This window comes from Phacochoerus africanus, chromosome 6 (genome assembly GCF_016906955.1).
Source record: "Phacochoerus africanus isolate WHEZ1 chromosome 6, ROS_Pafr_v1, whole genome shotgun sequence".
Classification (NCBI taxonomy): Eukaryota; Metazoa; Chordata; class Mammalia; order Artiodactyla; family Suidae; genus Phacochoerus; species Phacochoerus africanus.
Window position 1 is genome coordinate 18,471,478 of NC_062549.1, and position 25,088 is coordinate 18,496,565.

At 37.4% G+C, this 25,088-nt stretch overlaps 1 protein-coding gene across 3 annotated transcripts in view; it reads right to left on the minus strand.

Moving 5' to 3' along the window:
- Positions 1-6,662: 6,662 nt before the first annotated feature.
- Positions 6,663-25,088, minus strand: part of MTBP (MDM2 binding protein) — a 72,659-nt gene continuing 54,233 nt past the window's right edge. The window contains exons 17-22 of one of the 3 annotated variants that reach the window (XM_047783346.1): positions 24,097-24,192; positions 16,902-17,168; positions 14,420-14,669; positions 13,679-13,792; positions 10,459-10,524; positions 6,663-7,293 (exon numbers count right to left, since the gene is read on the minus strand). In XM_047783346.1, coding sequence (XP_047639302.1) covers positions 7,282-7,293; positions 10,459-10,524; positions 13,679-13,792; positions 14,420-14,669; positions 16,902-17,168; positions 24,097-24,192 — 805 coding nt within the window. In that variant the 3' untranslated portion in view covers positions 6,663-7,281. Of the gene's footprint in view, positions 7,294-9,059; positions 9,252-10,458; positions 10,525-13,678; positions 13,793-14,419; positions 14,670-16,901; positions 17,169-24,096; positions 24,193-25,088 lie in introns of those variants that run through there. The other 2 variants (XM_047783344.1, XM_047783347.1) reach the window with 2 other exon arrangements.

Consider the following 25,088-nt stretch of genomic DNA (forward strand, 5'->3'; position numbering starts at 1 on the left):
AAAGAAATAATAGCCAAAAACTTCCCTAACATGGGAAAGGAACCCCTCACTCAAATCCAGGAAGCACAACGTGTACTGTATAAAATAAACTCCAGGAGGAACACCCTGAGACACATATTAATCAAACTGAACAAAATTAGAATATTGAAAGCAGCTAGGAAAAAGAAACAAGTAACATACAAAGGAACCCCAATAAGGTTATAGGCAGATTTGTCAACAGAAAATCTGCAGGCCAGAAGGGAGTGGCATGATATACTTAATGCGATGAAAAAAACCTCTAACCAAGATTACTGCAACCAGCAAGGCTCTCATTCAGATTTGAAGGAGAAATCAAAAGCCTTACAGATAAGCAAAAGCTAAGAGAATTCAGCACTACTAAACCAGCTTTACAACAATACTAAAGGAACTTCTCTAGGCAGAAAAGGAAAGGCCACAACTAGAAACAAAAATACCACAAATGACAAGGCTCACCAGTAAAGGGATATATATAGTAAAGGTAGGAAATCACCCATGCACAAATATGCTACCAAAATCAAAAATCGTGAGAAGAGGAATGTACAAATGCAGGACACTGGAGATGAACTTGCATTTAAGAGACCAACAACTTAAAACAATCTCATGTATATACATAGACTCCTATATAAAAACTTCAGGGCAACTATAAACCAAAAATGTGCAATTGATACACATACAAATAAGAAAAATCAACTCAAATATTACACTAAGATAGTCATCAAACCACAAGAGGAGAGAACAAGAGAAGTGAAGAAAAAAGAGCAACAAAACCAAATCCAAAACAGTTAATAAAATGACAAAAAGAAGATACATATCAAAAATTACCTTAAATGTAAGTAGACTAAATGCCCCAACCAAAAGACGTAGACTGGCTGAATGAATACAAAAACAAGATCCATATATATGCTGTCTTCAAGAGACCCACTTCACTTCTAGGGATACATACAAACTGAAAGTGAGAGGATGGAAGAAAATATGCCATGCAAACAGGAATTGAAAGAAAACTAGAGTAGCAATACTCATATCAGACAAAACAGACCTTAAAATGAATATTTTAAGAGATAAGTACACTACACAGTGATCAAAGGGTTAATCCAACAAGAAGATATAACAATTTTAAATATATATGCACCCAACATAGGATCACCACAATATATAATGACCGTAAAAGGAGAAACTGACAACACAATCATAGTGGGGGACTTTAACACCCGACTTACAGCAAGGGATAGATCATTGAGACAGAAAATCAATAAGGAAACACAGGCCCTGAATGAAACATTAGACCAGATGGACTTAATAGATATTTATAGGACATTCCATCCAAAGGCAGCAGAATACACATTCTTCTCAAGTACACACAGAACATTCTCTAAGATTGATCACATCCTGGGCTACAAATCAAGCCTCAGTAAATTTAAGAAAATTGAAATCACATCAAGCATCTTTTCCAACCACAACGCTGTATGACTGGAAATCAACAAGAAAAAAACTTCAAGAAACACAAACACATGGAGACTAAACAACATGCTACTAAACAACCAATGGATCACTGAAGATATCAAAGAGGACATTAAAAAATACCTAGAAGCAAATGACAACAAACATATGACATTCCAAAACCTATGGGATGCAGCAAAAGCCATCCTAAGAGGAAAGTTATACTTTATACAAGCCCACCTCAGGAAACAAGGAAAAGCTCAGATAAACAAGCTAACTTTACATCTAAAGCAGCTCGAGAGAGAACAGACAAGACCTAAAGTTAGTAGAAGGAAAGAAATCATAAAGATCAGAGCAGAAATCAATGAAATAGAAATGAAGAAAACCATAGAAAAGATCAATGAAACAAAAAGCTGGTTCTTTGAAAAGATCAATAAAATTGATAAATCCTTAGCCAGCCTTATCAAGAAAAAGGGAAGACTCAAATCAATAAAATTAGAAATGAAAAAGGAGAAGTTACAATGGACATCACAGAAGTACAAAGGATCATAAGAAACTACTACCTGCACCTATACGCCAATAAAATGGAAAACCTAGGAGAAATGGACAAATTCTTAGAAAACTACCATCTTCCAAGACTAAACCAAGATGAAATAGAAAAGATGAATGGACCAATCTCAAGTACTGAAATTGAAAAGGTGATTAAAAACCTTCCAACAATCCAAAGTCCAGAACCAGATGGCTTCACAGGCAAATTCTATCAAACATTTAGAGAAGACCTAACACCTACCTTTCTGAAACTATTCCAAAAATTGCAGTGGAAGGAACACTCCCAAACTCATTCTATGAGGCCACCATCACCCTGATACCAAAACCAAAGATATCACAAAAAAATAAATAAAATTACAGGCCAATTTCACTGATGAACATAGATGCAAAAATCCTCAACAAAATACTAGCAAACTGCATCCAACAATACATTAAAAGGATTGTACATCATGATCGAGTGGGATTTATCCCAGGGATGCAAGGGTTCTTCAATATCCACAAATCAATCGGTGTGATACACCACATTAACAAACTGAAGAATAAAACCCATATGATCCTCTCAATAGACGCGGAAAAAGCCTTTGACAAAATCCAACACCCATTTCTGATAAAAACCCTTCAGAAAGTGGGCACAGAGGGAACCTACCTCAACATCATCAAGGCCATATATGACAAACCCACAGCGAACATCATTCTCAATGGTGAAGAGCTGAAAGAACTCCCGCTGAGATCAGGAACAAGACAAGGGTACCCACTCTCGCCACTACTCTTCAACACAGTTTTGGAAGTCCTAGCCACAGCAATCAGAGAAGTAAAAGAAATAAAAGGAATCCAAATTGGAAAGGAAGAAGTAAAACTATCCCTATTTGCAGATGACATGATACTATACCTAGAGAATCCTGAAGACTCTACCAGAAAACTGTTGGAGCTCATCCACGAATTTGGCAAAGTCGCAGGATACAAAACTAATACACAGAAATCGACGGCATTTCTACATACTAACAATGAAAGATCAGAAAGAGAAATTAGGGAAGCAATCCCATTTACCACTGCATCAAAAAGAATAAAATGCTTAGGAATAAAACTACCTAAAGAGACAAAAGACCTGTATTCTGAAAACTATAAGATGCTGATGAAAGAAATCAAAGATGACACAAATAGAAAGACATACCATGCTCTTGGATTGGAAGAGTCAAAATTATCAAAACGACTATACTACCTAAGGCAATCTACAGATTCAATGCAATCCCTATCAAATTACCAAGGACATTTCGCACAGAACTTGAACAAAATATTTTAAAGTTTGTCTGGAAGCACAAAAGACCCAGAATAGACAAAGAAAAATGGAGCTGGAGGAATCAGGCTCCTGGACTTCAGACTATACTACAAAGCAACAATCATCAAAACCATATGGTACTGGCATAAAGACAGAAATATAGATCAGTGGAACAGGATAGAAAGCCCAGAATTAAACCCACACACCTACAGGCAACTAAACTATGACAAAGGAGGCAAGAATATACAATGGAGAAAACACAGTCCATTCAATAAGTGGTGCTGGGAAAACTGGACAGCCACATGGAAAAGAATGAAGTTAGAACACTCCCTAACACCATACACAAAAATAAACTCAAAATGGGTTAAAGACCTAGATACAAGACCAGATACTATAAAACTCTTAGAGGAAAACACAGGCCAAACACTCTCTGACATAAACGACAGCAACATCTTCTCAGATCCACTCCTAGAGTAATGACCATAAAAACAAAAATAAACAAGTGGGACTTAATTAAACTTAAAAGTTTCTGCACAGCAAAGGAAACCCTAAACAAAACGAAAAGACAACCCACAGAATGGGAGAACATCTTTTCAAATGAATCTACTGACAAGGGATTAATCTCCAAAATTTATAAACACCTTCCACAGCTCAATACCAAAAAAACAAACAACCCTATCAAAAATGGGCAGAAGATCTAAACAAACAATTCTCCAAAGAAGACATACAGATGGCAAAAAAAAAAAAAAAAAACCATGAAAAGATGTTCAACATCACTCATTATTAGAGAAATGCAAATCAAAACCACTATGAGGTATCACCTTACATCAGCCAGAATGGACATCTTCAGAGAGTCTACAAACAATAAGTGCTGTAGAGGGTGTGGAGAAAAGGGCACCCTTTGCACTGTTGGTGGGAATGTAAACTGGTGCAACCACTGTGGAAAACAGTATGGAGATTCCTCAGAAAACTAAAATTAGAATTACCTTTTGATCCAGCAATCCCACTCCTGGGCATCTATCCAGAGAAAACCATGACTCAAAAAGACACATGTACTGCAGTGTTCATTGTAGCCCTCTATACAATAGCCAAGACATGGAAACAACTTAAATGCCCACTGACCGAGGAGTGGATCAAGAAGATGTGGTACATATACAGAATGGAATATTACTCAGCCATTAAAAGGAAAGAAATAACAGCATTTTTAGCAACACGGATGGACCTAGAAATTATCATGCTAAGTGAAGTCTGTTAGACAATGAGTTACCAACATGAAATGCTATCACTTACATGTGGAATCTAAAAAAAGGACACAATGAACTTTGCAGAACAGATACTGACTCAGAGACTTTGAAAAAAACCTATGGTTTCCAAATGAGACAAGTTGGGTGGTGGGCCAATGCAATGAGGGTTTGGGATGGAGCGGCTATAAAAGTTGGTTGTGATGATTGTTGTACAAGTATAATTGTAACAAAATTCACTGAGTAATAAAAATAAATAAATAAATAAATAAATAAACAAACAAACCTTTGTGGGACCCAAAAGGACATAATAATCAGAAGGAACTGGGCAGATAAATAATACTCTAGTGCTTCCTTTCTGTGTGCTTCTCAGAGATGCGGTTCTGGGATGCACCTTGTATCTTGAGAGGTACCCACGTGACTTAGATGCCTGCCGGGTGCCTGGCTAAATCTGGGGGCCTCAAGAAGTAGTGGCCCATGGCATCATGCATCATCAAGCCTGTTTTCCTGCTTTCCCTGCCTTCTGCCTGCTTCTCGTCTTCACCCTAGGTGCCCTGGTCTCCTAAATAAAGCATCAGCACCTAATCCTTGCTTCAGCTTTCGTCTTCTAGGGAACTTGGCCTGAGATCAGTATTTGTGAATGTCACCTGATGATAGCAAAGGGGACATTAAAAGGGTGTTGGGTCTGTTTGGTTGAGAAGCAGTGGACATGTGTTATATGCTTGTACTTGTCTGAAAATCTCTGCATGGATACATTTTTAAAGAAAAGGGTCTCTTGCTATCAGTTACTGCTTGGAAATGGGACTGGGAATCACCGATATGTTGTTTTTTTTTTTTTTTTTTTTTTTTTTTTGCTTTTTAGGGCTGCAGCCACGGCATATGGAGGTTCCCAGGCTAGGGGTCCAACTGGAAGTACAGTTGCTTGCCTACACCACAGTCACAGCAACCAAGATCTGAGCCGCATCTGCGACCTGCACCACAGCTCATGGCAACACTGGATCCTTAACCCACTGAGCATGGCTGGGGATTGAACCCTCAATCTCATGGTTCAAAGTCGGATTTGTTTCCACTGAGCCATGATGGGAACTCCAGATATGTATTTAATACATAAATTACATAAACTTTAAATTTTTTGGTAAACACTTGTGGCGTGCGGAAGTTCCTGGGCCAAGGGACTGAACCCACGCCTTAGCAGAGACCCAAACTACAGCAGTGACACCACTGGATCCTTATTCTGTTGGGCCGCCAGGAAACTCCTACATGAACATCTTAAATATGCATTTAAAAGTTCCCTTTTAAAAGAGGTTTTCCTTTTATGGGTAAATAACATTCTAATAATGGTGAATAATAATTTTAACCTGTTTATAAACTCTTAAATAAGAGAATATTTGAATATAGGACTGGAAATTGATTACTGTGTTCACCCACAGTCCTCTAAATTACACTAAATTTGATTTTACTCAGGGAAGCTTGTCTAAGACTTCAATAAAATGATTAAACCATGTCCAAGAAAGGTATGCAAACACATTTGTCTGATAACAGAAAAGCAGCAGGACCCTGTATTTTGGGCTTTTATCCTCCATTCATTTTTCCCTTGGACATAAGACTGGCCTTTTACAGGCAAGGTGTAAGACTTGATAACTGCAAACATTGCTGAGACAATGTCATGACAAGAAGATTAAGGCAGAACTTGCAGCAACATGGATGGTCGTAGAGATCTTCATACTAAGTAAGTCAGACAGAGAAGGATAGTTATCATAGGATATCATGATCTACAATATGCAACACATGAACTTGTCTACGAAACAGAAACAGAGTCACAGACATAGAGAACAGACTTGAGCTTGCCAACGGGGAGGGAGTGGAGAAGGGAAGGATTGGGAGTGTGGGACTAGCAGATGCAAACTAGTATATATACGATGGATACACAACAAGATCCTACTGTATAGCACAGGGAGCTATAGTCAATACCCTGAGATGAACCATAATGGAAAATATGAAAATATATATAAGTGTATACATATATATGTATAGGCATAGCTGAATCACATTGCTGTACAGCAGAAATTAACATCATAAATCAACTATAATAAGATAACTTAAAAAAAAAAAGTGAAGGAGAGTGAAAACTAAGGATGCCAGTGGGCACGAGACATAAGTGGGAGCTGAAGCATCAGGCCACCCCCAGGCACAGGCAGCCCATGGGCAAGGCCTCTAACCCTGACTCCAGTCTCAGAGATGTTGCCCATCCTGCTCGAGGACTGAGCACTGATTCAGCCTTCACTTGGACAAGCCTTCACTTCTCTGATCTGTAAGTTTCACCTGCACAAGGAGTAAAGGAAAGACTTCCTCTCTAAGTTTTCTAGGTCTCATGAGAAAGGCCAATCCAGTCCAAAAAGAAGCTATTTCTTTTTCCTTCAAGGCGGGTCTATAAACTAAGGACTTAATCAGTTAAGTTTTTGCAACTTTCCTTCTTGTACCTGGCCTCTCAATGAATCCTTCAAAATGAATAGAACCTAATGTTCACACAGAACAAACCACCTCACAACCTAGTGGCTTAGAACATACTATCACTATCCCATGGGTTACCTGGGCTCACTCACGTGGCTGTTTGTCGCTGGAGTATTCTGTTAGACTCGAAGATCCAAGATGCCTCACTGCAGCCGGTGCTGGCTGTCAGATGGTCACCTCCCTTCTCTTCTCTCTGGCCTCTCAATGTCTAGTAGGCTGGACCAGTTCTCCCATGTGGCTCCCTTATATTCAGGCAAGGTTCTACAAGAGCAAACCAGAAGCTGCAAGATATTCAGGGCCTAGGTTCTGGCTCACCCCATGGCATTTATGCTATATTTTATTGATCGAAGCAGGTCAGATTGCCAGGCCAGATGCAAGGACTGGGGAACTAAACTCCATCTCTCTCTCTCTCTCTTTTTTTTTTTTTTTGGCTTTTTAGGACCACACCTGTGCATATGAATAAGTTCCCAGGCTAGGGGCTGATTGGGAGCTGCAGCTACCAGCCTACGCCACAGCCACAGCCACAGCAACATCAGATCCTTAACCCACTAAGTGAGGCCATGGATCGAACCTGAATCCTCATGGGTACTGGTGAGGTTTATTAACACTAAGCCACTATGGGAACGCCTAAACTGCATCTCTTGATGAGGTGAGCTCAAAGCTTTATGTCCATGTCTCACCTACTTCATTCCACTCTGGTCGCAATTCTTTTCATTTCTTTTACGTACAAAATACACTTACTCTCCGCCCCCCCCCATTTAAACATTGCTAAAGTCCAATGTTTCATGATTTTCATCTGCTCCGATAGAGATGAGATTCTTAGGGTATGGCTTTTAAAACCCAGAATATTGTTATCTAAAAAAAAAAAAAAAACAAACAAGTTAACTGCCACCCATACATCCAAGATATAATGGTGAGGCAGGGACAAGATAACTGCCGCAGATACTTGCTTTCATTAATGGACTAATCACTAACTAGTCCGCAGTAATTCTGCAATCCAGCTGGGTACATGTCGCCACTTCTTGCTTTCTGACCATTAATTGATGAATGAATAAACAAAATGTGGGAGATTCATACAAGGACATACTGATACTTGCTAGAACATGGATGAACCTTGAAAACCTCATGCTAAGTAAAAGAAGCCAGACACGAACGGCCATAAAATTGTATTAGTCCATGTATATTAAATGTCCAGAATAGGCAGATCCAGAAACAGAAGGTAGCTTAGTGGTTGCCAGGGTAAACAGGAAATCACTGCTGGTTGACATGGGATCTCCATTTGGGGTGATAAAATGTTCTGGAATTAGCCAGTGGGGATGATTATACAACTTTGTGGATATACTGAAACCGATAGATTATACACTCTAAAGGGTAAATTTCATAATATGTGAATTACATCGCCATTAAAAATAAAATTTGCGTGGAGTTCCCATCGTGGCTCAGCGGAAACAAATCTGACTAGCATCCATGAGGACGCAGGTTTGATCCCTGGCCTTGCTCAGGGGGTTAAGGATCTGGCGTTGCCATGAGCTGTGGTATTTTCCAGATTTTCTGCCATGGGAGAAGATTCATTTCCCCCCCCCCCACCGCTGGAATCTGTACGTAGTCATTTTCATTATTATAAGACATCAGTCTTAATTGCACAATATTTGCTCCTTCTTAATTTTTGATCCCAAACAAACACCAATAGCTCCAACAGTGCTGGCTCTAGGGCAGGGGTAAGGGAATATGGCTGTGTCAATTTTTTTGCCAACATCTAGTAAATCAGAGGCCATGCAATAAATCATGCTGTTACAACACATAAGAGAAGCCACAGGCAATGTCTTACTTAAGACCCAGTAATTTAAGTATGTCTAACAACAAAGACATTTACCAAGAAGTAAAGAAATATCTTCTTCTATTTATTAGAATATTTAAAATAACCAAGAGTAAAAATTTTCAAACATACACAAAATATTAACTTTAAAAATTAAAATATAGTAAAACTATAAAATAAGTATACAATTAAAAATATACATTAACTCAGCAACCTCAAAACTATATACACATATATTTATGAAATTCTTTAGAGCTGTAACACCTATTCTTTGAATAAAGTTTGAAATTTATAATTTTCAAACTAAGGTAGGAAGTAGGAAATAATAGCTCCATCCAATAATTATCCAAAGAGAATCATTCTGTTATTTCTTGCTTGCCTTTTCTAATACCCATTCAATCACCTAGGGGGGAGGAAAAATATGATTATGGTACATTTCTACTGGAAACACAAGAGACAGAAAAAGATACTGTTTAACTGCAGAAAAGAATGGTAGAAAATTTAAAACAATAAATAACACATCAAAATCTTAAAATACATATTAAAAATACACTTTACTAGGGATTACCAGTGGAGAGACGGAAGGGGGAGGGACAGGATAGGGACAGGAGATTAAGAGGAACAAACTACTATGAATAAAATAAGTGACAAGGACATACTGTATAATACAGGAATATAGCCAAGATTTTATAATAACTATAAAGGAAGTATAACCTTTAAAACTGTGAATCACTATATCTGTACATGTGTAATATATAATATTGTACATCAATTATACTTCAATTAAAAAAACAGAAAATTAAGGGAATGATTATCACACACAAAATATCAGTATAGTAGTTGGAGTGGGATATGGCAGGGAGGGGACCCTTTAGGGGCTTCCAAAGTCCCTGCAATGTTTTATTTCCCAGCCTGAACAGTGATTCCAAGGTGTTCTCTCTTATAATTGTTTTTTATTAACTGTATGTGTTTCTTTGCATATGTGTACACATATTATGTATCATATCATAATTTTTGTTTGCTTTTTTTTTGTCTTTGGCCATGCCCATAGCATGTGGAAGTTTCTGGGCCAGGAATGGAATTTGTACCACAGTGGTGACAATGCCAGATCCTTACCCCACCAAGCCACTAGGGAACTCTAATCATAAATTTTTTAATGGAAAAAAAACCTCCACATTTTTCTTTCTTACTGAGGAACAATTTTTGCTGAACTTCCACTGCAGAATATCATACTTTTCTCACTGGATAAACTGAAGATTCTGCTCTATTCTTATCACCTTTATTTGAAAATATGTTTTCAAAGGACCACTAAAAAAATTAAACTTTGAAAACAGCTAATCAAAAATGGATCAACTTTTCCAGTTCTCTGGATTTTTTTTTTCTTTCTTAACATCACTTTAGAAGCTCTTTTGTTAACAGAGAAACCTCTCAAATACTCCTAAACACTCTGCTTGCATAAGTCTATTATTAACTATTTTAAAGAGTGGTCACAGGGACAGAGTTGAAAAGATCACTCACTAATTCTTACTGCATGTATTACAGCATCATAGCTACTCTGAAATAAAATAGAAATTGAAATGAATGTAGTTTTGGGGGAATAATTTATTTACCTGTACAACATTGTTGTTTGCTGTTTTCTTCATTTCTTCAAACAGTCCCCTTGAAGTTTTCAGATCCTAAACATAACAAAATATAGCATCTTAAATTTGCACATTACACAGAATAAGTCATATTAAATAACTTGAGATGATCCTGAATTATTCCTTAAGTATTAATGTGAAGAGGGAAATAATACCAAAAAAATCAAAGTAATAGGTTATAATTTAGTTCCATCTTGAAATGTCAAAGAACTCTAACCAAAATACATACATATCTACATAAATCCATGTTGCTCTAATCTCAGACACCCAATAGCACTCATCAAACCTAAGCCCCATCCTCAACTATGAGTAGCCACTAATGCTTCATTACTCAGGAAATGAATGTACAGTTTATTTTTCAGATAAAATATCCTTCTTCTCTCTCTTTATGGCTATTTTACTCTACCACGAAGAGGGAATGATACAGGAAATAAAACTGAAACCTCTGACTTTTAAAAAGTTGACTCTATCAAATTAGATTATAAAATTAAAAAAAAAAAAATTCAGTTGCATTGTTTAGAAAACCAGTCCCTTGCTGCACTTCCAAGTTCTGCTCTCCATTGAAGGAGTCCATTTCATTCTTTCTCTTATTTATACCTTCATGTTTCTACAGAAAATGCTTATACTGATACTTCGTGACTCAACAATTTCATTTATTTATTTTTTTTGTGACTCAACAATTTTAGACAGTGACTCCTGTTATCAGAGACTTGGGTCTCCAACTCCTCCCCCCGCTTCTCTTCCTCTCAATAACAGCTGCACCATAATCTTTTTGATTAGGAAAGAGTCGATGTTTGTATTAGTGTACCTAAGCAAATACAGTTTGGTCCTAGCTAACGCATGTATTACAGCTGTCATTTCTCTTTCATCTAATGTTTTGTTTATCCTGTGTTCAGCCACATTTGCTTAGTTTTCCATGTGCATAATTCCGCCCCCATGCCCACAATGCTATAAGAGATTAAGTGTACAGCAAAGTTCTTCAAACACTCAAGGATCCTGGATCATCTCTCATTTCAGCTTTTTTTTTTTTAATTGTATTTTGTTTTGTTTTTTTAAACTGGGGAGCCTTCTCCCACAGCCTGCTCCAATTTGGTTCAAATGCTCCTGAGGCCTCATTCCACTCCCCAGTCTAGGTTAGTTTTTCTTTTATTTCTTGATCCAGTCCCTTGTTGTATTGAATTTCGTCTTCTCACAGATTCTTTAAACGGGTAACATGAATGTCACATTTCTTCAGACCTTTCGTGTGTGGAAGCATCTTTATCGAACCTTCATACTTGATTGCTTTCTAGACCAGGTAGAAACTACTAGGTAAATCACCTTCCCTTAGAATTTGAAGATGCTGTTTTACTGTCTTCTGGTGTATAATGTTACTGCAGAGGAGTCCGATGCCACTCTTATTCTTTATATGTAAACTACGTTCTCTCCTGGGAAGCTTTTAGGAAATGTTCTCTCTACCCCAGGAGACGTGAGGTTCCACAATGATGTGGCTTGTAGAATGTCGTTCACAAGGCTGGACAAGCTGTGTGCCCATTCCAGCAGGAGGCTTGTGTCCTGCAGTTCTAGAAGACTTTCTGTTATATTTTTGGGTTTTCTCTCCTCTTATCTCCATTTTGAAACTCCTGTTACTAGTATATTGGATCTTTTGGATTAATCCTCCTGTCTTTTTTTTATCCTGTGTTCAATGTTTTTGTCAGTAATACTCATTTCTGGTAAATTTCTTAATCTCACCTGTTCAGCCTTTCTATTGTATTGATTTTATATTTTTAATTTCAAGGTGCTTTCATGTTCTATGGTTTTTGGAAACAGTACTGTTCCAGTTTTGTGCACACAATTATCTTCTTTCTGCGACAATACCATTTTATGAAGTTTCCTTCAGCTCTCTGTGCCTTCAGAGTTCCCTTTGTTCCTTTATATTTTGGCATCTGTTGTGTTAGAAGCTTTCCTCAAAAGTCTGCTAATTCTTGGCTGTCCAGTCATTTTAAAATGAGATAATAAAGCTCTGTCTGTACAGAGCTTGATCATCGGTAGCATTACAAGGTAGGGTATTGAGGGGCCAGTTGGCCTTTTCCCTGTGGCCTCCAATTCCTTTTTCTCTAGAGACTATTTCCTGCACTGTCACAGGGGCTGGGGGAGAGAAAAATTACATGTAATATACTTACCTGTAGTTAACATTGAGGGGGAAAGGGGTGCCGGGCAACTTGAAGGTTTCCCAGTTCATTTTGTGGATCTTAAACACGGATTTAACTCCCGTGTTTTTCACCTGGAACCTTGCCCCTGCTTTCCATGATACCTGATGTCCCCAAGTCCTGAGCAGGTCAGAGACCAGGTCGGTTGAACTGGCTTGACTCTTACTGGTGTGCGCCAAGCAGGCATTTAGGCTGTCACTTCTTTTTTTTTTTGGTTTTTTTTTTTTTTTGTCCTTTTTAGGGCCACACCAGCGGCATATGGAGGTTCCCAGGCTAGGGGTCAAATCGGAGCTATAGACACTGGCCTACGCCAGAGCCATAGCAACGCCAGATCGAGCCGCGTCTGCGACCTACACCACAGCTCACAGCAACGCCAGATTCTTAACCCACTGAGTGAGGCCAGAGATCGAACCCACAACCTCATGATTCCTAGTCGGATTCGTTTCCACTGAGCCATGACGGGAACTCCGGCTGTCACTTCTTTTACTGTGCTACACCACGCTTCCATGTACAACAGTGTATAAAAACACTTCCACATTTTTTCTCTCCTTTTCTTAGCTTTTGTACCTTTAATAGTTTTTCTTCAGAGAGTTGAGAAGGGAAAGAGAATGCATGTGGTCAAGCTGCAGTTGTAATCAGAAACTCGCTTAAAGCTGTCAGTGCAGTTCTCTTTATATGAGAAGAATCAAATATAAAATAAACATACACACTCTCTCTCGGCCAAGCCTGTGGTATTCAGAAATTCTGGGGCCAGGGATCGAATCTGCCCCATAGCAGCAACACGAGCCACAGAGGTGACGCCAGATCCTTGACCTGCTGAGCCACTGGTAAACTCTCAAATATAAAATACTTTGACTCCAATTTCTCTACCTCCATTAAAAAAAAAAAAAAATTGGCAACACATTATAAGCTATCAGTGTAAAAAAGACTCAATATTATCTTGTGTCAAATAGGAATACTAGAACATGATCTTGATGCTGCCATCAGAAGAAAGGACACTGTACCTTTAGATAGAACTTGGAGATTTCAAAGAGGCGCTGGCTGCATGGAACGAAGCATTCATGATCTTCAGTAATCCTGTGTTTCTTCAGGGTTGCAGTAACTACTTCTTTCAACATCTTGAATAGAACATAACATGCGACTAATATTTCTTGGGAAAGGTACAAACATACTATTTTAGCTTTAGAGCACAGTTCTGTGAATCAAAACAACCATGTAGCACATTAAAGACAGATAAGCTCATTAAGACAACACCACCATGAAGAAAAGAGATCTGAAACTGTGACATGATCACACATGTCACAGGATATCTGTCAGGAATATCTTAAGAGAGGAATCCATATCATCAGTTCTAGATTAAAATCTGAATGTAAAAGGTATACACAGTAAGCATATATAGGTGTGTACTTAATCTGTGGCTAATTCTGTTTCCTTTATACTCCCACCCCCTCTTCCTGTTATCCTTCTTGCACTGAATTATCTTAAAGTAAATTATAGATACCATTTCATTTCACTCATAAAATTTTAATATGAACTTTTTTTTTTTTGGCCCATGGCTGCAGCATGAAGAAGTTCCTGGGCCAGGGAATGAATCGTGCCATCGCAATGACCCAACCCCCAGCAGTGACAATGCCCAATCCTTAACTGCTAGGCTACCAGGGAACTCCTAGACAAACATTTTAAATGAATCAAATAAGGAAATGACTTCCTATGCAGAACTATGAGATCAGGAAACAAATCTTTACCCGTGTGTGTTTCTGTGATCTCGATTCCTTAGCGGGCCTTGATGTTTTTGATAGATGGGTACTTTTTTGTCCTGAATTGACCTTTGTAGCAACTTTGGGAGTTTCACAGCTAAGAACTGAAATAGACGGACAAGTCGCAGATAATGATCGCTCTGCCCGTGGCCTCCTGGATGTCACTGCGGGAGGATGAGGTTTAGTACTGCCACTTGTCTGAGAAAGAAGAGAATCCGAACTTTCAGATTTCACAAGTCTATTGTGGAGAAAATATCAAAGACAAAGGTTAAGTGAAGCAACAATGAAGACCACTTTCTGTCCTAAATATAACAACTATAACCATTGACACATAAATCTAGGAAATCAAACAAAACTTCTTGCTACTACTGCCGTAAATAACCAATCAATATCATTTTATAGAGTTGTTCCCTTAGTTCTTCACATGAGTGATAGAACATGGAAGGCAATAAATAACATTCTAGGATTTCCGCTAATAGGAAAAGCAATGAGCACTATCTCTGTCCCCCTCCCCATCAATTTACAATTTCTCACATAAATCAGGGATGGTATTCTAGGTGGTGCCATTTACAAACTTGGTATTCATCTGTTAAATACTTATACTTTTCTATTGAGATAATTTTTAGGAAGAAATCATAATAACCATGCCTGTTGTAGCTATGCAGGCAGCTACCTGTGCAAAATAAATAACAGTGTTTTCTGTTTTGGGTTTTTTTTTTTGGTTCATGTCTGCATCATGCGGAAGTTCCTGGGCCAGGGACTGACCTGTGCCACAGCAGGGACCCAAGCCACAGCAGTGATAACACCAGATCCTTAATCGCTTAGCCATGAAGGGAACTCCTAAATAACAGTGTTACAACAAATACAAATAAAACTATAAAACTGGCTCTTGCTTCAGTCTTTCTAAAATGTTAAAATTTCCTTTTACAAGAAAAGGTCTTATATTTTCCAACGCAGCTAACTCAGCTAGGCCACAGTGTACTTTCTTTTTTGGAACATGTATCTATCAGTCACAGTCAGAAAGAAAAATATTATTACAAAATAGAGTATCCTAAATGTTAACAGATTTACTTTTTAGCTTGATCAAGTGTAAAAAGTACCATGAATTTATACAGTCTTCATGAAAATAATTTAGTAACTCCTTATCAGGGAAACAATATTCTAATATTTTTAACTGTTCAAAAAAAGTGCTGAAAGTTTCACTTTAAGATATTTCATACTTTTTGAAAGGTTTACATACAGTAAGAATTTAAGGTTTGTTTTAGGGCTCTAAGATCTAAATTTGACAAAGGTTCTAAAGATATATAAACACGGAGTTCCCATGTAGTTCAGTGGGTTAAGGATCTAGCATCGTCACTGTTTTTACTCTACTTACGGCTATGGTGTGGGTTTGATTCCTGGCCTGGGAACCTACACACGCCACGGGCACAGCCAAAAAAAAAAAAAATCTTTATAACTTTTAAGCATAATTGTCAACTGCTCACAATACAAACAAAAAAATTCCTGGTATGAAAGAATTAATCTAAAATCTATACAGAAAGCAAGTTAAAAATATGAAGGATTAATATAAAAAAAAAATCCCCATAGCTAAAATAGTCAAGATACTAATTTTATACAATAGAAATTAGAGTTTTTATTTCATAAACGTCCTATTTCTGTTCAAGCATTTAGCTATTTTATTTAGCTAGCAAATAAGTATCTAGAAAAGTTTTATTTATTTATTTATTTATACTTTTTATTTTTTCTTTTTATGGCCACACCTGTGGCATATGCAAGTTCCCGAGCTAGGGGTTGAATCAGAGCTGCAGCTGCTGGCCTACACCACAGCCATGGCAACACCAGATCTGAGCTATATCTGTGAGCTACACTGCAGCTTGCGGCAACACCGGATCCTTAATCCACTGAGTGAGACCTGGGATCGAACCAGCATCCTCATGAACACTATATCGTGTTCTTAACCCGCACAACAGGGACTCTGAAAAGTTTCATTTTTAATGCATTATTACGTAGGCTTTAAAGCTACATTTTACGTGAAACATGTTATTTTACAACAGTACCTTGTGAAACCCTGATTTAAGGGGCCAATGCAGGTAGGAAACAGTGAGAGGAAAGCTAACAGGAAAACTGCATCCCAAACACCCTCTTCAGCAGAACAGCTCTTGTTTAATCTATTAGTTAAGACTGCCAGTGTTCCATGGCTTAAAAACTTTACAATATCTCTTGCTAATGGACTGTATATTAGCATATAAAGCAAGAAACAATGTGTTTTTTCCAAGTCATTTGTCTTTATAACTTATAAGCATAACTGTCAACTGCTCGCAATACAAACAAAAAAATTCCTGGTAAGAAAGAATTAATCTAAAATCCATACAGAAGGCAAGTTTAAAATATGAAGGATTAATATGAAAAAAAAAATTCCCCACGGCTAAAATACTGTCAAGATACTACTTTTATGCACTTAATACATCACCTTTTGGGGGGATAAAGGCAATTCAGATCTTTTGATCTCCTTTTTAATCGGGATGCTTCGGGACGGAGTTCACTTTGTAAAGCTTCTCCATCAGGGACACTTCCAGGTTCAGAGAGAACTGCAGGAGACGGAAGCGGGCTCAGCACAGCAGGTGCTGGAAAACTTTCTCGGGTGCAGGTCGTTTGAGTTTCATAACGAATAAGACGAGACTGAAGTTCAGAAAATCCCCCATCTCTTTCTAATGCTTTTCGGTCATCCAAGCAGTATCTAAACAAGAGAAAGCTCTCTAAAATTAGACTCCACAGTAGCAATGGGCTTTTCCTTGCCAATTAGGAAAGAGCAAAACATTTACTTAAAGAGTTTTTTTTTTTTCCCTAAGGGCCACAACTGCCCTTATGGAGGTTCCCAGGCTAGAGGTCAAATTGGAGCTATAGCTGCCAGCCTACACCAGAGCCACAGCAATGCCAGATCCAACATGCGTCTGCCAACTACACCACAGCTCACAGCAATGCCAGACTCTAAACCCACTGAACAAGGCCAGGGATCGAACCCGCAATCTCATGGTTCCTAGCCGGATTCATTTCTGCTGCGTCATGATGGGAACTCCGATTTAAAAAGTTCTTACTGAACTTCCTAATATTTGTTGGAAGGTTGAGTGAATGGCCGACTTCCCTCCCAGGTTCAGTTTTTTCCAGCTGGCTGTGTATGACATGGCAAAAGATTTGAAAAAAAAAAGCATGAAGTACAATCTGATTCCTCTTTAACTGTTTCTTGGCAACAGATTAAGTTAATCCTCTAGCTTATTTTCAAAATAATACAGTTGCTGTTTTAATACTTTTTAAATCTCTACCAACCTGTAATTTCTCAGCATGGCTGATATGTAACAACGTGAGATGCTGACTTTTGTTAGAAAGGGCAAGTTTATTTTCAACGCAAAGATTAACAGGGTATAAAGGCATTCTAAAACTGGCTCACCAAAGACAGCTCGGAACATTTTGAAATTTCCCTGTGAAACCCACTTCCACCTTATTGACTGACTGACAAATTTTCCTTCAAACACTTCAGCATTCTTATGCATCTGCTTTGTAGCTAAATCTAATGCAAGAAATCGATGAGATGTTTGCTCAGGGAATGCCTCTGAACTTAAAGAAATTCCATGTTAAGTACAATACGTGAACATATCAAGAAAATCACCAATGAGACGTCTGACCTTGGAAAAGGAAACATAAAGGGGTTCACAGACAGGATTAAAACCTTTTTCTGTTATCTTTCCTCTTTACTTGCAACATTCTAAGAAGTTCCTTTAAGTCAGAACTTTGGATCCATAAGATTTTAGTTCAACACTCAGAGTATATCATTGCCTCGGCCTCTGACTGCCTGACGGAGGTTTTAAGGACTTTCTCTTTCCCTTGTGACACACACTTGATTTCTAAGAGTGCAGACTGGAGAGCCAGACTCCCTGGATTTAAATCTGGCTCTTCACCAGTCAGCTGTATGAACTTGGCCAAACTACTTCACTTTATCTATGCTATTACTGCCTCATCTGCAAAATGAGATTCACAGCAGTTATCTCAAAGAGCGCTTGTGGGGATTCCCTGAATGGGCAGACGTGAGCACAGAACATGCAAGCAAGGCAGTGAGTGAGGGTAGGCTGCTGCCATTATCATCACCACTGTCACAGCAGCCTGATGTTCTCCCACAGCCAAGCTGACGCTATGCTGATGGTACATTCCATAGCCAGGATTCCAACGCAGGTTGGTGACCTCGGAGTCAGACCTGAACCAACTGAGTATACATACAATCTCTCAGGTACAGTGTAAGGATCTTCTTATTCAGGGGTCAAACCATGGCAGAATGTTAGAATCATCTGCAGAGTTTCCATGAAATGCTGATGCCTGGTCTATGTGCCCAGAGTTTCTGATTTTGCTGATCTGGTGTTCAACTCCGTCTGAGACATTTTTTAAAAGCTACCGAGGTGATTCTAAAGTGTAGCTAGGACTGGAAAAAATCTCTGATACAACCCAATAATTTAATTTAACAGGGGAGAAAACAGCTCCTATTTCAGAATGTTAACTACAGAAAAGTGACTAGAGCCAAAGTCTCTCAATTCTCTGACATTTTTCTCAAGTTTGTTGTTTAATAAAATACACTTCATTAAAAATCAGCAGCAACCCTAAGGATTACAGATGAGTCCTATTTCTGTCCTGGGTAGCTGACAGAATCTAAAATACAATTAAGAACCATAAATGTTAAGGGAAGGTTCTAGGGAAGAGGAAATGTAACCTCTGATTAGGCTGCAGAAATTTTTTGAGAGGAAAAAAATGCAGTTGGACTCCAAAGGCGTATTTTTTTTTTTACTCTAGGATTTTGATTCTAAGATGCAGATTTTTTCTTCCAGTTTTAACATCTCTTGATCACAGCTGCTCATGATGACATGTCTCCAACTGAATTATGTGCACCGGGCATGTTGACTTTAATTGCTATTTAAAATGTCTTCAAAATGATTTTACTATGATTTGGCATTGAAACAAAAAGTGTCTTTGTGAATAAGTAAGGAACAGAAACTGAGTAGCAGGGTGCATATTTGAAAATAGTGAAGTAAAAATTCACTGCTAAGTGAATGAGTACACGTCCATATTTTCCTGCAAAACAATGACCAAATGCTTTGTGTACGAGGAAAGGAAAAACACTTGTAAGAAGATTGCTATTCTGCTATTTAGATCTGCTATTGCTGTTATATAAGGACAAAATAGGCAAAATACTGCTTGGCAAACACCAAGTAATGCCGATGAAGGCTGGGAAACTGCTAAATCTCTTGGAATGGATGAAAGAAATTGCAGAGCAACAAGAGGCTGTGTGGCCAAGTGATTGTCACAGTTTGACAGCAGCGTTCGATTTGTTGTTAAAGAAAACAGTGCATCTTACAATCAAGGGTATCTTACACTCCGGGGGTAAGTGGAGAACAAACAAGCCAACAGTTAACACACGTCATTTTGCCGTTAAGAAAACACTGATTTGCACTTGAGCAGTTTATGTGTTTTTTCCAAATATTCCTTATGTCTGAGCAGAGGAATAGCTCAAGGACTCAAAGCTTTACTTACAGCAACCTAAGAAGAGAGAACTTTTGTCGCAGTTTCGTACTGACTTTAAAGATACACGTGAACTAAAAATTTGGATGTTTTTGTTTAACATGAATAGGCCCCCACACTACATATCCAAATCTTAAAAAAAAAAAAAAAAAAAGTATGTTTCTGGAATCACTGCTCACCTCTTGTAACTTTGTTAGTTTGATCTCAATGGCCCCAGCCTAAGGAGCATGAATTTACAGAAAAGAAAACGGAGTCACAGCTAAATTTGTTTATTTGCTTATGGGGGCAGGCAGTTTCACTTTTTAAAGTCCTCAAGTTCTTATGGCAACTGTTTTTTTCACATTCAGACAGACAAGTTTAATGTCATTGCATGTGTACATATATTGTTCCTTGTTACTCTTGAGTAGCACTGCTTTGTATACATATATCAGTTAATTTATCAATTCTATGAATGCATACCTAAGGCCAGTTTGGGGTTATTATGAATAAAATTGCTCTGTAGGTTCTTTCACAAGTCTTTTTGTGGTGTTACATTTTCACTTTTCTTAGGAAAGTGCCTAGTTTTGGAATTGCTAAGTCATAGGGTCTGAGTATGTTTAGTTTTAAAAGAAACCAACAGATCTTTTCTGAAGTAGATATATTATTTTATACTTCCACCGACAACAACGTTGAAGAGTTCTGATTATTCCGTGTACTTGTCAACATTTATCAGTCTTTCATTTTAGACATTCTGGTGGCTGTATAGAATTTTATTTCATGGATGTACTATAATTTATTTAACCAAGCCGCTACAGTTAGCCATTATTTCCCATGCTTATTTTAAATAAAACTATGAAAAATACCCTTGCATAATAACTTTCAGTATACATACTAATTTTATCATTAAGTATAATCAATTTGATGTCAGAAACACTTGCATGGCTTTTGGTAAATTGCTGAGCAGCCCCTAGACAGACTGTAATTTATACTCCAAGCTGGCTTACTCACGTCCCTTTACCACCAACACAACTTTATGTGTGCAAAGGATCCTCACTGTTGTTTCAATTTGCATTCTTAACGTGAATTTTAAAAACTGGTGAAGTAAACAACTTTGCTTGTGAATTGGCCATATGTATTTCCTTTTTGATAAACAAATGGTTTGCCAACTCTTCCATAGGGGTATTGTCTTATTTTCTTATTACTTGTAAGCATTCTTTAGTTATAAAAAAATTGCCTTCCTATTTATGTTAAAAAAATATTTTCCTCAACTTAATCTGTACTTTTAATCTTGTTTCTATTGATGACCGACATTGCTGTCTTAAAATGAGGACAAATCCATCACTCTTTTCTTTTTTGGCTCCTTCCTCTGCTAGAACAGATCTTCCCCTATATTTTATGCTAGTTCTTTCCTTTCACAGCTTTTCACTTTTAATTCTTAATACAGCTGGGATTTATTTTGATATTTGGTGTGAAGTAGGAATCATTTCAGATTTATTTTTACTTGAACATTTAATCAACGTTCTTACTACTATCTACAGAACATTTTTCTTTTGCCCTCTGATTTAAAGTTCTTCTATTAGATCAAATTCTCATGTATTCTTGCTTTTCCCTTGGAATTTCTATTTATGTCCTGTCCCACACTGTAATTATAATAGCCTTATAACAAAATCCCCTGGATATATAAAATTTATCTCATTCTTTAAACAAAAGAGAGGAGACTTCTTTCCAGATAAATTATAGAATTATTTCAGCAAAAGGATTTCAGGAGAATTAACATCAATAACACAGAATCTTCTTACAGAGAAACAAAGTGTGTTTCCCCTAAGTAATCAATGTTGCTTTTCGGTCACCTAATACATGTTACTTGCAAATTTTCCCATTCTATGTTTCTTACAAGAATACTTCTAATATTTACGATTTTATATGCTATTTTGAATGGAATCATTTTCATCCTGTTAAAAATGGGAAATGACTAGTTTAGAGGAAAACTAGGGCCTTTTTGTGTATATTTTATCACTGGCCACCTTACAAATTCTACTACTTCTAATGGTCTTTCCGGTCTCTACTCTGCAAAACAAAAAGTAAATACAAAACATTTCTTTTGATATCCTTTTAAATACATGTAACTCTTTTAAACTCTTTGGTTTTTCTTATTTTAATGATTGGCTAGAATATAGAGAAAAATAATTAAAAAAGAAAAAAGTAGTGATAGCAGGTATCTTTTTCTTGCCCCTGAGTTTAGCAGGGAATTTAATTTTGATGCCCCAAAATAAAGTAACCAAAAATGTTTGCCTCTCGTATCAAATTCTGTATAACTTTACATATTCTTTAAACAAAATACATTTTATTTAAAAGGAAACTAAATATTCCTACAATGACCTGTTGTGTAATTTTCCATACCTTCTCAGGTGCTACTGCCACCTATCCAAAGTGCCTAGGCTACAAACCTTAAAGCAATTCTTATCTCCTTTTTCTCATCTTTAGCATCTACTTGATCTGTTATGTTCTTTAGATAGCTCTTAAGTTTGTATTCTCCTTCCCGTTTTCACTGTCTTGATAGTATTTTAGTCCTTTTACATCTCTTGCTTAAAATATTTCAACTCAACTTACCAAAAGATGAGATTTCTTTCAATTGCACAAACCCAAGCATATAATTTCATGCTTTAAAAATAATGTTTTTTCACTGCCTCAGAAAATAAAGATCAATCCTCCTCCCATGTCAACAATGATCTTCACGACTCTGGTCTCAGTGTAGTACAACATGCTGTGACTCTTATTCCGAAATTCCTCTTCCGAGCATCCATACCTCTGTACTTCCTTCCTCCCACACATACCACCTTTTTGGGCAGTAAACTCCTCTTCATTCCCTCAAACGCAGTTCAGATGTCCTCTTTGAAATTCTCTCAAATAGTTCCTGGTATGCATTTGTCCCATGCACTAGGCAGAGTTATATACTAGTGTTTTAATACTATTTATACTCCACTAAAATCATGTGTTTCTTTCTTTCTCCCCTACTAGGCTATATGCTGCTGCTGCTTCTTTTTTTTTTTTTTGGTCTTTTTTTTTGCTTTTTCTAGGGCTGCTCCCGTGGCATATGGAGGTTCCCAGGCCAGGGGTCTAATCAGAGCTGTAGCCGCCAGCCTATGCCAGAGCCACAGCGACTCGGGATCTGAGCCGAGTCTGCTACCTACACCACGGCACACAGCAATGCCGGATCCTTAACCCACTGAGCAAGGCCAGAGATCGAACCTGCAACCTCATGGTTCCTAGTCAGATTTGTTAACCACTGCACCACGATGGGAACTCCAAGGCCATATGCTTCTTAAGGGCAGAAATAGTTATCTTAAAGTCTTTTGTATCTTTAGCCCTGACTGAATGACTGTCAGTAAAGTATCTTTAAAGTTTGTGAGAAGATTAAGTTTACCAGACAACCAAAATAGTATGTTTCAGTTGTTTGCTGATAAATTAAAAGCCGCTTCTGAGAATTTAAGGTAAAATCATGTCCTTTTCTATTTTCATTTATGGAAAATCAATAAAAAATAATGTTTTGCTTTAAGAACGTGAAATGGTTTGCAAAAAGAATTGCTAAGGTCTTGCAAATTTAACATAAAACACATTACCTCCATCATTCTACTTCTTGTCCTTGTGAAAACAGTAGATGTGCATGACCTTGGAAACTGCTAATTCTTCTAAGCAAGAGAATCCTTTGAAATTTTATTCAAACTGGTCAATTAAAATTCCATAAAAATGTACACATAATTAACATGTTGCAAATGAGAACACATTTCATCTAAGAGTTTCTGAGTGATTACAATGACTCAGGAATATTAATGTGACCAGTAGTGTAAATATACATTTCCAATGTAGGGACCAAAATAATTTTAACTAAAATATCTTGTAACTAATAATAGGATGTTTAAAAGTAAAACTGATTAATCAGCAAATAACTTTTTTTTCCCAATAGAAGACAAATTATTTGCATCTGTACTGCTTTGTTTCCTGAGGCTCTTTGACATATTTTTGACTATTTCAATTTATATTATTTTATTACAGTTACTCTTCACATTCACATAAGATAAGCTACATTAACAACACATAGCAGAGAAAAGTGAAAGTAAAAAACTTACTCAATTCCATGATAATGGCACACTGAGGCTTTTTCAAAAGGTAAACCACGAAGTTTCCGAGGACTAAGTTCTGGTGTCAGAGCAAAAGTCTTTTCCCTGAAATAAAAAGTTTTCATGTGTATTTAAAATTTATTTACGACAAAAAGAAAGTTGAAGAAACTGTCTAAGGAAGGAAATCTGACTTCCTCCTCTATCACTGGATCTTACATGGGATAAAAACCCCAAAGGAAAAGAAGGAAATCAAAGTAAGGTTAAACCCATGGGTTTTGTCACTTATATTTTCTGTGTCTCAAGTCTGTGAAGTTATGATGTTACTTATTTCACAAAACTATTCTGAGCAATGGATAAATCAAGAATAGAAAACGATCTGTTGAATTATTTGTAGAATCAAGAAGCAGCATTATTCTCCAAGGAGTTTTTTCCCTGGTGGTAGTGAAATGTTCATCCATTTAGCTAAACTCTTTTTGCAGGGTAATAATTAAAGTCGAATTCAAATCTTTAGCAACACAAGTAGTATATCTCTCCTACTATATCACATGGGGCATCCAGATTTTTCTTTGCCTGGGAACGTAGTCATCTCAACACCTACGTTAAGAGTCAGAGACCTTTTAAATATCAGAGGATAAAAACACTAACTGCTGACTTCAGTTCTTCCTCTGAGGCAGGTTTCCAATCAGTAGATATGTTAGAACCAGTCATGTAGTGAACTTAAATAAAAGAAAATATTCATGCTCTACCCCTCCACACCCGGACCTGCAAGGGTACATCAAAATCTCAGGAAGAGGAAGGTCACTGCAATTAGATTCAGCTCTCTGAGTTATTCTAGTAAGTGCCCTCCTTCTCTGTCTAAGTTGGAAGGCACTGTTCTAAGAACTGAATCATGTTCCCAAAGTTCAAAACAGGTTAAATGGGAATGGGTGAATCATGTAATGGTCTTTACACAGTTCACAGGCAGAATGAAATACCAGGGACTTGAATTCAGAAGACTTAGA